This window comes from Oncorhynchus clarkii, chromosome 12 (genome assembly GCF_045791955.1).
Source record: "Oncorhynchus clarkii lewisi isolate Uvic-CL-2024 chromosome 12, UVic_Ocla_1.0, whole genome shotgun sequence".
Lineage (NCBI taxonomy): Eukaryota > Metazoa > Chordata > Actinopteri > Salmoniformes > Salmonidae > Oncorhynchus > Oncorhynchus clarkii.
In genome coordinates this window covers 55,636,354-55,648,853 of record NC_092158.1, presented here as the reverse complement: position 1 = coordinate 55,648,853, position 12,500 = coordinate 55,636,354, and the positions used below count along the sequence as shown (strand labels likewise).

Genomic DNA, 12,500 nt, shown 5'->3' with positions numbered 1-12,500 from the left:
GATCATAGAGTGTCTGGAAGAAAGCCCTGCTTTCTGTGCGGAGAATCTAAATACACATGTTTATTAAGATAAGAGCAGTCCTGCACTCTCCCACCACTCCTCTCCCCTCTCTCACTCTCCCTAGTTCCCCCCTTTCCTCTCTTCCCTCCACCTCGCCGTCCCTCCCCCCATCCCCTCCTCTCTCTAAGCAGAGAGTGTATCTGGTGTCGGGGCAGCTCTTTGTGTGTAATCCTTTCAGCGGTGGAAAAGGTCGGCCGTGCCGTTATGACTCTTAACTGAGACGTGGAGGAGCGGAGAGGAGAGAACGGTCTCTGACACTGCCCCCCCCCAACCCCTCTCCATCCCCTACGGTCACCCAGCCACTCTGATAATTGCCTTGTTTAATTGGAGGGCCCTTAACAAAGTGTGACAGCACTGGCCTATCAATTATGAAAGCATAAGGTGTGTGTCTGTGCTGGCCTGCCTGTGTGTAAGGGACCATGTGTGTAAAGGACACTGTGTGTAAGGGACCCTGTGTGTAAAGGACACTGTGTGTAAAGGACACTGTGTGTGAGGGACACTGTGTGTAAGGGACACTGTGTGTAGAGGACGCTGTGTGTAAGAGGACGCTGTGTGTGAGGGACACTGTGTGTAGAGGACACTGTGTGTAAGGGACACTGTGTGTGAGGGACACTGTGTGTAAGGGACACTGTGTGTAGAGGACGCTGTGTGTAAGAGGACGCTGTGTGTAAGGGACACTGTGTGTAGAGGACGCTGTGTGTAAGAGGACGCTGTGTGTAAGGGACACTGTGTGTAGAGGACGCTGTGTATAAGAGGACGCTGTGTGTAAGAGGACGCTGTGTGTAAGGGACACTGTGTGTAGAGGACGCTGTGTGCTTGTCTCCATTAGCCCTGGTCAGGTTGAAGCCCCTGTGTGGAGGGCTCTTCACCCCGGTAATGGAGCTTGTCAGGCCGAGGGATCAAACATGGAGACAGGACGCAGCCGCCCATTAGGGGAGAGGGAAGTAATGGGACAAGCTCCGGGGCGGATGCTGCTGCATGGGGTGGAGTGGAGGTGTCCCTGCAACTGCGTCTGACTGTGTCAGTGTGCATGCGTACGTGTGTGCATGCGTGTGTGTGTTTGTGTGAGCATGGTGTGTGCGTGGGTGTGTGCATGGCAGTAGCAGGCAGTATAAATCCAGTCTGGACGTGGCAGTTTGCTTTGGGGATTTAGAGGGGCTGAAAACTGTGGTGACACCCACAAGGTTAAGCCTTAGCAGTTGGAGGAATGCCCTCGCTTTCCCTCACTTTCTCTTTTGTTCTCGCTCTCTCTCTCTCTCGCTCTCTCTCTCTTTCTCTCACTCTTTCTCCCACTGACAGTTTTAGACAGCTGGGGGGACTAGTGCAGAGGGAGAGAGAGAGAGAGGGAGTGACAGAGCGCAGGGAGGAGTGTAACAGGGGCGAGAAGAGGGGAGAGGAGAGGAGGCTGGAGATTAGCAGGTTATTGACACTCTGGCAGAGCCTGAACCCTGTAGTTTACACAAGTAGATCATACAGTTTCCCTTCAAAATTCGACACGTGACATTTTTTTTAAAAACCTTAATTCCGCGTGGTTACAGGGTTAAAACATAAACAACTCAAAGGTTAACAGTTTAGACTTAGATTCCTAGTGGTTGAGGTAACGTTATGGTTTGGGGGCGGTCTTTAAAAAAAAATGCGCCCAGCGCTTGGATGTCGTTTCTCTTTTCTTTTTTTTGTGAGCAACGAGGAAGGCCTTAACCAACGCTCTCGGGGCCTTTTAAAACGTCTGAAATCGCCGTCTGTTTCTAGTGGCCAGCCTGGGTTTATGAAGGCCACAGGACTGATCTGGGTACAGCCTAATCTGACCTGGACACCAATAACGCGCAGCTTCTGGACAGGGGATCACACTGGCTGCCCACTTGGTTAGCGTGCAGCAGGGCATCAGAACTGGCGTTTCCCACGGTCACGGGTTTCATTCACACGGACAGTAGACCACAAAACACTGCGCAGGCCAATGTGAATGGACAGAAAGTGTACCCAAGCAGGCTTCAGCCAAGCGAGAACAAAAAAACAGGACATCAGGAAAAAGGAGCACTCTGTTCCTGAGTAATGCATTGATAGGACATACAAACAGGCGTGCGTTTCGGCATAATCGCCTTCATCGGAGACTTGTGTTGACTTGGACAACCATGTGTGGATAACGAAGGTAGAGGTGTGGTAGATCTAGCTCTGAGCTGCTCCCTTTGATTGAGAGACACAGCTGGTCTCTGGGCCTGGCCCCGGGGGAGGGTGAGAGTGAGGGGACGACAGGCCCAACAACTCAATTACTGACTCGTCTCTGTGGTAACGCTATCCTTCTAACACAGAGAGAGAGGGAGAGAGAGAGAGACAGAGGGACAGAGAGACAGAGAGACAGAGAGACAGAGAGACAGAGAGAGAGAGAGAGAGAGAGAGAGAGAGAGAGAGAGAGAGAGAGAGAGAGAGAGAGAGAGGACTCCACATGGCTCACACCAGCCATCCACGGAACATACGGGCAAGGGCGATGGTGTGAAGAGAGAGTGTGTGTGTGTGTGTGTGTGTGTGTGTGTGTGTGTGTGTGTGTGTGCACGTGATCTTTTGAGGAGGCACAGCAGAGTGTGTGAAACAGAGGGTTTTATAAGAGAGATTGAATGTAGGTTCCTGTGAAAAACATGGTGTCTTGGTGGTTCGAGGGAGAGCATAGACTTACAGTAGACAGCGTGAGGTTGTGTTAAGGTTGGGAGGAGCAGCCAGACAGAGAGAGAGAGAGAGAGGGTCACAGGGTCACGGTGCCTGTTCTGGGCGTTGATACGCCCTGTCACCCCGGGGTCAGACCCACACCAGCCTCTCTGTCTCTGGGTAATTAACAAGGCTGAGCCAGGCTCAACTAAAGCTCGGTGTTGCCCGGGCTAACGAAGAAAAGAGTAGTTAATGAAGTCTTCTCCGCTCTGCTCTGTGCAGCCAAGTCCGAATGCTCTGCTCTACCACTACTGTTCGGAGCCTGTCACTGTGCTAGCCTACACCCAGGCTCACACAGACACACTACCATTGACCCCCCCCTCCCCGGTGACACAGAAGAGATGGGAGGAGAGGAGCGAAAAGAAAGAGAGAGAAGAAACAGAGAGCAGGGTCTGTGCAAGTTGTCCTCAGCATTTCATCAGAGCAAAAAAGAAAAGAGAGAAACGGAGAGAGAGGGGGGGGGGGGGAGCAGAGATTGAAACAAAAGAGAAACAGAGAGCAGCAGGGGTCTATAAAGCAATGGTAATGGCCCAGTGAAAGTGAGGTGAAATACCATGGTGGCGTATTGATCCTGCGGTATGGACGCATGATAATACAAATGTGTTAATTTAGCTGCGTCCTCCTGTTGTGTGGGCATAGTTTGGCTGGTTCGGCAATGTCCTCAGCCACCCGCTAGTTTTCCTAGTCCACTGGAATGTGTTGACATTTACACACACACACCCTATCCCATCCCAGCCTATTACTGTGTGTGTGTGTGTGTGTGTGTGTGTGTGTGTGTGTGTGTGTGTGTGTGTGTGTGTCTGTGCGTGTGCGTGTGTGTGTGCCCAGCCCTCGCCAGCTGGAGCACCAAAACACAACCTGGAAAAACTTGTTTGTGGGTTTAGCACCCATCTGTGTGGGAGAAACTGTTTACGTGAGAATCCATCGCTGTTATTTTGGAAAATGTCACTGTATGTGTGTACATGTACGACAAGAAGGGAGAGGTTTTACAGAGATCAAGGTGTGTGTGTGTGTGTGTGTGTGTGTGTGTGTGTGTGTGTGTGTGTGTGTGTGTGTGTGTGTGTGTGTGTGTGTGTGTGTGTGTGTGTGTGTGTGTGTGTATGTGTGCGTATGCGCGTGTGTGTGTGTGTGTGTGTGTGTGTGTGTGTGTGTGTGTGTGTGTGTGTGTGTGTGTGTGTGTGTGTCGGCTGGGCCCGGCAGGCTGGTCCCTAGTGACCCTCTCTCTGTGAGAGACATGGCCACATAAGGCTGTGGATCAGTGGGCTGTCAAAACCGTCTCTGTCCAGCGACAGATGGGCCTGCTCCACATTTCACCACTCTGCCTGTTACTGGGTGTGTGCGTGTGCGTGTTTGTGTGTGTGTGTTTGTGTGTGTTTGTGAGGCTATGTGGACATTTTAGGATGCTGAAAGGTCATGGTCAGGGGGGATCCTATGTCCATGACCTTCATGGGTCTCCTCACTAAGTGACGAGCCGCTGACAGCACACACACACACACACACACACACACACACACACACACACACACACACACACACACACACACACAGTCCAAAATCAATGTGGAAATTCTGTAGGGCTGCTACTGTGGTACAAGATTGAGCCACTGACCAAACCTTAATGACATAGGCAGAGTTTGTGTAGAAACTGCACTACTGCTCAATGGTGACAGAAATGGTGGCATCACGGTATAATATTTTTACGTAGTGAAATGCTTATGAGAGACTTTAAACCCCAACAGAACTCAGCCTTTCTGACTCTCTGGCTCTCTGTACTTTGCCTGTCCAATGGGCTGACTGACCTTCCTTCTGTGTTTTTTTTTACAGGTTCTTCCTGAAGTTTTTCCTGAAATGCAACCAGAACTGTCTGAAGAATGCAGGGAACCCGCGGGACATGCGCCGCTTCCAGGTTAACAAATCACATTTCTTATTCCTCTCTCTTTTTTCTTCCTCTCCTCTCTATCTCCCCTCTGGTCTATTGACTTAACCCTCCTTCTTCTCTATCCGCTCCCTGCCTTCTTATCTATTTTCTCCCTCTTCTGTTTCTTGTCTTCTCACTCTTTTACCTCTGTAGCTCTGTTAGGTCTGCACACACACACGCACATGCACACGCACACGCACACACAGCCTAGCATAATCTCTCTACCCTTGTCACAGTGCACATTAAAACCAACTAACAGACACGTACGTACACACAGTGCAGCACCATTCTTGCAGACCCAGGGTCTCAGGGATGAGGTGGGTCTCGGGGATGAGGTGGGTCTAGGGGATGAGGTGGGTCTCAGGGATGAGGTGGGTCTCGGGGATGAGGTGGGTCTCGGGGATGAGATGAGTCTCAGGGATGAGATGGGTCTCAGGGATGAGGTGGGTCTCAGGGATGAGATGAGTCTGGGATGAGGTGGGTCTCAGGGATGAGATGGGTCTCAGGGATGACATGAGTCTCAGGGATGAGATGGGTCTCAGGGAAGCGGTTGGTCTCAATGATGAGGTGTGTCTCAGGTTTGAGATGAGGTGTGTCTCAGGTATGAGATGAGGTGTGTCTCAGGTATGAGATGGATCCTTTGTAGGTATGTCCTGGTGAGGAGGTGGTTCTTACTGGTGGTGTTAAGGTGAGTCTCAGTGTTGAGGTGTACATCACAGGCGGTTGGTGGCACCTTAATTGGGGAGGACGGGCTCATAGTAATGGCTGGAACAGAATCAATGGAATGGTTTCTAACTCATCCAACATGTGGTTTCCATACCATGTACTCCCTTCCAGCCATTATTATGAGCCATCCTCCCCTCAGCAGCCTTGTGTGTGTGTGTGTGTGTGTGTGTGTGTGTGTGTTTGTGTGTGTGTGTGTGTGTGTGTGTGTGTGTGTGTGTGTGTGTGTGTGTGTGTGTGTGTGTGTGTGTGTGTGTGTGTGTGTGTGTGTGTGTGTGTGTGTGTGTGTGTGTGTGTGTGTGTGTGTGTGTGGCCTTAGCCCTGGCTGTGTGTGTGGTTCCAGTCCAGTGGTGACAGTGTAATTAGAGGGAGGCTGGCAGGCCACAGAGAGGGGCTCAGACACAGACAGCAGGGTTAGTTAGCTATGCCATGCTCTTCTCTTCACGCCTCTCCTCTGCTCTTCTCCTCTCCTCTCCTCCACCCCTCCTCTTAGCCTGCCTTAATTGGGACCACAGAGGCAGGAAACCATCTACCTCTTTCTATCCTTTTCCATCCTCCCTTTTGCATTTTTCTCTCTTCAACCCCCCCCCCCCCCCCCCCCCCCCCCCCCCCCTCTTTATATCTGTCTCTCTCTCCCACAACTAATGCACTGCACTCTCTTGTTATTTCATTTTAGGGGTGAAGAGAAAGGTGGGGGTAAGGGGGAGGGGCAGTCGTGGAAACAGCTATTTCCTTATCTTTAAAAGCCCGAACAGAATTAGGAAGTGACCACTTGAGATATACTAAACCTCAATTCTGCTGACAGATTTATTATACGGGCACACGTGCCTGTGTGTTTGTGTTTTTGGTGTGTGTGTGTAGATCCTCAAAGTGTCTCTCTTATCGGAAGATGCCCTTAGTGTTTAAACATTTGTGCAGCCTATAATCCTGTCTGTGATTGGACAGGCATTGAGGGCTGGCTCAGTCTATTGCTCCTCTTTGACTCTAATTATTGGGCTCTATTGTAGTGGAACTTCAGTAGACAGGCCTGTGTTTCCTTGGGCTTAATTAGCAGCCGGGCCCATCCATAACTCACACACTCTAGGCCAGTGTAGTGTGGAGGAGAGGAGAGGCAGGCAGGCAGGGGAGGGACTGTGTGTGTAGACTGTGTGTATATACTGGCATATGCAACTCAAAACCAACTCTTCAGAAAGGTGCTCTGTGTGTGTGTGTGTGTGTGTGTGTGTGTGTGTGTGTGTGTGTGTGTGTGTGTGTGTGTGTGTGTGTGTGTGTGTGTGTGTGTGTGTGTGTGTGTGTGTGTGTGTGTGTGTGTGTGTGTGTGTGTGTGTTTCTTCATACACTGACATGAGGTGCGAACATCTCCCTTGTGTCCTCAGTCCAACCAGTGACATGCCTGCGGTCTGAGAAATCACTGAGAACTTTGTAAGATACTCCAACTACAAGAGAGACCAAGGGAAAGAGAGAGAGAAAGAGAGAGAGAGAGGCACACAGAGAGAGGGAGGGAGAGAGAGAGAGAAAGAGAGAGAGAGAGGCTGACAATGAGGGAAACGGAGAGAGGGGAGGTAGAGCTGTGATCTTCTTTGGGTATTGAGGCAGGGAGTTCAGGCATGGAGGGCTGTGTGGCAGCTTGAAGAGACTAGCGTGTGTCTGGCCCTGGGAGACTAGCACTGGTGTTTGCCAAGTCCTTTTCAAGAGAGGCAGGAGCCTCTTGAAGCTGCAGAGCAATTGAAACGAGAGGCTCTTCTGAGCTCCAGGGGAGTCCCCCTAGCCCAGCCCAGCTTAGCCCAGTCCAGCCCGGTTTCTATTGGCCCCACAGTAATGGCACTCAGCAGCAGCACAGCACAGTTCGCTACTACAGCAACCCATTAGCTGCCTCCCATTGTCTCTGGGCACTCGAGTGAGGGACGCTTTTAATTAAATTAATCTGCATGTCAGTCTATCAGCCAGTGGTCCCGGGGCCCAGGGAGAGAGGGAGCGAGGGAGAGAGAGAGAGCGATAAAGACACACAAACACACAGCACAGGAGGACATGCTGCAGGACTTTGATAAAGACACGGGGGATCGAGAGACGTGTGTGTGTGTGTGTGTGTGTGGAGGGGTGTGTGTATGTGTGTGTTCATTAGCACAAAGAAAGGGGTGGATTCAAGAGGAAGGAGCAGCACAATCCCAGCCCCACTGATAGAGGAAGGGTGCTGGGGGGAAGCAGGAAGTGTGGAGTTAAAGGAAACACTGTCTCTGTTTGTTTCTCCAAGGTGATGAGGGCCTGTGTTTGTTTAGATTAGAAGCATGTTGTTGTTTCTTGTCCAGTGCTGCAGTTTTCTCTAGCAGCACAGGGAGAATGTTGAGGTGAACAAACACAGACATATACAGTTGATGTCGGAAGTTTACATACACTTAGGTTGAAGTCGTTTTCTAACCACTACACACATTTCTTGTTAACAAACTATAGTTTTGGCAAGTCGGTTAGGACATCTACTTTGTGCATGACACAAGTCATTTTTCCAACAATTGTTTACAGACAGATTATTTCAATTATAATTCACTGTAGCACAATTCAAGTGGGTCAGAATTGTACATACACTAAGTTGACTGTGCCTTTAAACAGCTTGGAAAATTCCAGAAAATTATGTCATGGCTTTAGAAGCGTCTGATAAGCTTTTTTACATAATTTGAGTCAATTGGAGGTGTCCCTGTGGATGTATTTCAAGGCCTACCTTCAAACTCAGTGCCTCTATGCATGACATCGTGGGAAAATCAAAAGAAATCAACCAAGACCTCAGCCATCATACCACTCAGGAAGGAGATGCATTCTGTCTCCTAGAGATTAATGTACTTTGGTGCGAAAAGTACAAATCAATCCCAGAACAACAACAAAGTACCTTGTGAAGATGCTGGAGGAAACAGGTACAAAAGTATCTATATCCACAGTAAAACGAGTCCTATATCAACATAACCTGAAAGTCCGCTCAGCAAGGAAGAAGCCACAGCTCCAAAATTGCCATGAAAAAGCCAGACTACGGTTTGAAACTGCACATGGGGACAAAGATCGTACTTTTTGGAAAAATGTCCTCTGGTCTGATGAAACAAAATAGAACTGTTTGGCCATAATGACCATCATTATGTTTGGAGGAAAAAGGGAGAGGCTTGCAACCCGAAGAACACCATCCCAACCGTGAAGCACGGGGGTGGCAACATCATGTTGTGGGGGTGCTTTGCTGCAGGAGGGACTGGTGGACTTCACAAAATAGATGGCATCATGAGGCAGGAAAATTATGTGGATATATTGAAGCAACATCTCAAGACATCAGTCAGGAAGTTAAAGCTGGGTCGCAAATAGGTCTCCCAAATGAACAATGACCCCAAGCATACTTCCAAAGTTGTGGAAAATGGCTTAAGGACAACAAAATCAAGGTGTTGGAGTGGCTATCACAAAGCCCTGTCCTCAATCCTATAGAACATTTGTGGGCAGAACTGAAAAAGCATGTGCGAGCAAGGAGGCCTACAAATCCCATTGAAAATTTGTGAATAGAATTTGTGGACACCAGCTCTGTCAGGAGGAATGGGCCAAAATTCACCAACTTATTGTGAGAAGCTTTTGGAAGGCTATTCGAAACGTTTGACCCAAGTTAAACAATTTAAAGGCAATGCTACCAAATACTAATTGAATGTATGTAAACTTCTGACTGGGAATGTGATGAAAGAAATTAAAGCTGACCTAAATCATTATCTCTACTATTATTCTAACATTTCACATTCTTAAAATAAAGTGGTGATCCCAACTGACCTAAGACAAGGAATTTTTACTTGGATTTAATGTTGGGAATTGTGAAAAACTGAGTTTAAATGTATTTGGCTAAGGTGTATGTAAACTTCCGACTTCAACTGTACATGTATGTCGACAGAGAACACTCATACACACTGTCTTTCTCAACACAATGGCCTTATATGAAAATCCAATAATAATGCAGATTAAGTCCTAATTGTTCATTATCGAAAATGTGTAAATATGCTATCGGAGTTACAGGATTCACATTACATGTTGTCCGGATTGTCCTTGTATCACTCTACTGGTCTAGTTTGAGGTTGTAGATGCAATGCTCTGATCTGGAGGGTAAACTATACTTTCCAGTGGTGACACCCTGGTACTGAGTTAGATCTGTCCTAATATCCTAACCTTTGAACTCTCTGTGTGTGTGTGACTATGTCCAGGTGGTGGTGTCTACTACGGTCAGTGTGGATGGACATGTCCTGGCGGTCTCTGACAACATGTTTGTCCACAACAACTCCAAACACGGCCGCCGGGCTCGTAGGCTGGACCCCTCGGAAGGTACGCCATCATACCTGGAACATGGTAGGCACCCTCTCACTTTTCTACTGTACGGCTGTCTGTCTCTCAGTCTGTCTGTCTGGTCTGACCATCCGTCTGTCTGTCAGTCAGTCAGTCTACAGTATATCAGTCTGAGTCTCTGTCTCTCTGTGTTTGTCTGTTTGTTTCTAGCCATTTGCCTCTATGTGTGTGTGTGTGTGTCTGTCTGTCTCTCTGCCTGCCTGTCTGTCTGTCTGCCTGCCTGTCTGTCTGTCTGTCTGTCTGCCTGTCTGCCTGTCTGTCTGTGTCGGGGACAGCTCCGCTATTGTCACACGGAGAAGAAGCAGTCTTCCTCTAGTAGTAGAGCAAAGATAAAGATATCTGTTATCTGGTTGGATGGGTTTGTGGCATGAACACTAACAGGAGCCAAATGTCCCCTCCATTCATCTCCCTCTGTCCAGGGACAGGGTGGGGGAGGCAGGGTGGCAGGGTGGGGGAGGCAGGGTCGCAGGGTGGGGGAGGCAGGGTGGGCGAGGCAGGGTGGCAGGGTGGGGGAGTCAGGGTGGCAGGGTGGCAGGGTGGGGTATGCAGGGTGGCAGGGTGGGGTATGCAGGGTGGCAGGGTGGAGGAGTCAGGGTGGCAGGGTGGGGGAGTCAGGGTGGCAGGGTGGGGGTGGCAGGGTGGGGGAGTAAGGGTGGCAGGGTGGGGGAGTCAGGGTGGCAGGGTGGGGGAGTCAGGGTGGCAGTGTGGGGTATGCAGGGTGGCAGGGTGAGGGAGTCAGGGTGGCAGGGTGGGGGAGTCAGGGTAGCAGGGTGGGGGAGTCAGGGTGGCAGGGTGGTGTATGCAGGGTGGCAGGGTGGGGGAGTCAGGGTGGCAGGGTGGGGGAGTCAGGGTGGCAGGGTGGGCGAAGCAGGGTGGATGGTTGGTCGGCGGCAGGGTGGCAGGGTGGGGTATGCAGGGTGGCAGGGTGGTCGGAGGCAGGGTGGCAGGGTGGGGTATGCAGGGTGGCAGGGTGGGTGGCAGGGTGGTCGGAGGCAGGGTGGTCGGAGGCAGGGTGGCAGGGTGGGTGAGGCAGGGTGGCCGGAGGCAGGGTGGCAGGGTGGTCGGAGGCAGGGTGACAGGGTGGTCGGAGGCAGGGTGGCAGGGTGGTCGGAGGCAGGGTGGCAGGGTGGGGTATGCAGGGTGGCGGGGTGGTCGGAGGCAGGGTGGCAGGGTGGGCGAGGCAGGGAAGCAGGATGGTCGGAGGCAGGGTGGGCGAGGCAGGGTGGCAGGGTGGTCGGGGGCAGGGTGGCAGCGTGGTCGGAGGCACGGTGGGCAAGGCAGGGTGGCAGGGTGGTCGGAGGCAGGGTGGCAGGGTGGGGTATGCAGGGTGGCAGGGTGGTCGGAGGCAGGGTGACAGGGTGGTCGGAGGCAGGGTGGCAGGGTGGTCGGAGGCAGGGTGGCAGGGTGGGGTATGCAGGGTGGCAGGGTGGTCGGAGGCAGGGTGGCAGGGTGGGCGAGGCAGGGTGGCAGGGTGGTCGGAGGCAGGGTGGCAGGGTGGGGTATGCAGGGTGGCAGGGTGGTCGGAGGCAGGGTGGCAGGGTGGGCGAGGCAGGGAAGCAGGATGGTCGGAGGCAGGGTGGCAGGGTGGTCGGGTGCAGGGTGGCAGCGTGGTCGGAGGCACGGTGGGCAAGGCAGGGTGGCAGGGTGGTCGGAGGCAGGGTGGCAGCGTGGTCGGAGGCAGGGTGGGCGAGGCAGGGTGGCAGGGTGGTCGGAGGCAGGGTGGCAGCGTGGTCGGAGGCAGGGTGGGCGAGGCAGGGAAGCAGGATGGTCGGAGGCACGGTGGGCGAGGCAGGGTGGCAGGGTGGTCGGAGGCAGGGTGGCAGCGTGGTCGGAGGCAGGGTGGCAGGGTGGGAAAGGCAGGGTGGCAGCGTGGTCGGAGGCAGGGTGGCAGGGTGGGAAAGGCAGGGGGGGTAGAGGAGAGCCACAGCACAGGGAGCCTGTCAGATCGCATGCTCCTGCACTTTATTATCTTATGATTAAATATGTACCAGGGCCAGACGAGACACACACACACGTAAAACACACATGTAAAACACACAAGTAAAACACACACGTAAAACACACAAGTAAAACACACACGTAAAACACACAAGTAAAACACACATGTAAAACACACATGTAAAACACACAAGTAAAACACACACGTAAAACACACATGTAAAACACACATGTAAAACACACATGTAAAACACACACGTAAAACACACATGTAAAACACACACGTAAAACACACAACTAAAACACACACGTAAAACACACATGTAAAACACACATGTAAAACACCCATGTAAAACACACAAGTAAAACACACATGTAAAACACTCAAGTAAAACACACATGTAAAACACACATGTAAAACACACAAGTAAAACACACATGTAAAACACACACGTAAAACACACACGTTCACACGCAGCACACCCATGCTGTACGGCGCTACACAGGGGTGAAAGGATCCCTTTGTGCGCTCAGCATGCATAAACACACAAGAACATTTACCAGTGTGTTTCCTGTATCACAGGCAGACGATGGTGTGCAGTGAGAGGTACAGTAGGAACATGGTTGAGTCTCAGCCCACTCCCCTTCACATGCGTTCAGTGGTGCAGAGGAAGGGAGTCTCATTAGTACACTAACCTGTCTCACTGGTCAGGGAGGGGATGGGGACAGATCTGTGTAAATGAACTTCTCCTACATTGGAATAAAGATCTCAAAAGCAACCTGCTTCTCCAGTGCCAGGGTTCCTCCGTGTTATTCT

At 51.2% G+C, this 12,500-nt stretch overlaps 1 protein-coding gene across 17 annotated transcripts in view; it reads left to right on the top strand.

The window, feature by feature from the left end:
- LOC139420827 (transcription factor COE1-A) overlaps positions 1-12,500 on the top strand; it is a 147,636-nt gene that overhangs the window by 91,380 nt on the left and 43,756 nt on the right. For 12 of the 17 annotated variants that reach the window (XM_071171152.1, XM_071171160.1, XM_071171158.1 and 9 more), the window contains exons 7-8: positions 4,582-4,663; positions 9,607-9,748. In XM_071171152.1, the coding sequence (XP_071027253.1) occupies positions 4,582-4,663; positions 9,607-9,748 (224 nt within the window). The remainder of the gene's footprint in view (positions 1-4,581; positions 4,664-9,606; positions 9,749-12,500) is intronic. The other 5 variants (XM_071171167.1, XM_071171162.1, XM_071171168.1 and 2 more) reach the window with 1 other exon arrangement.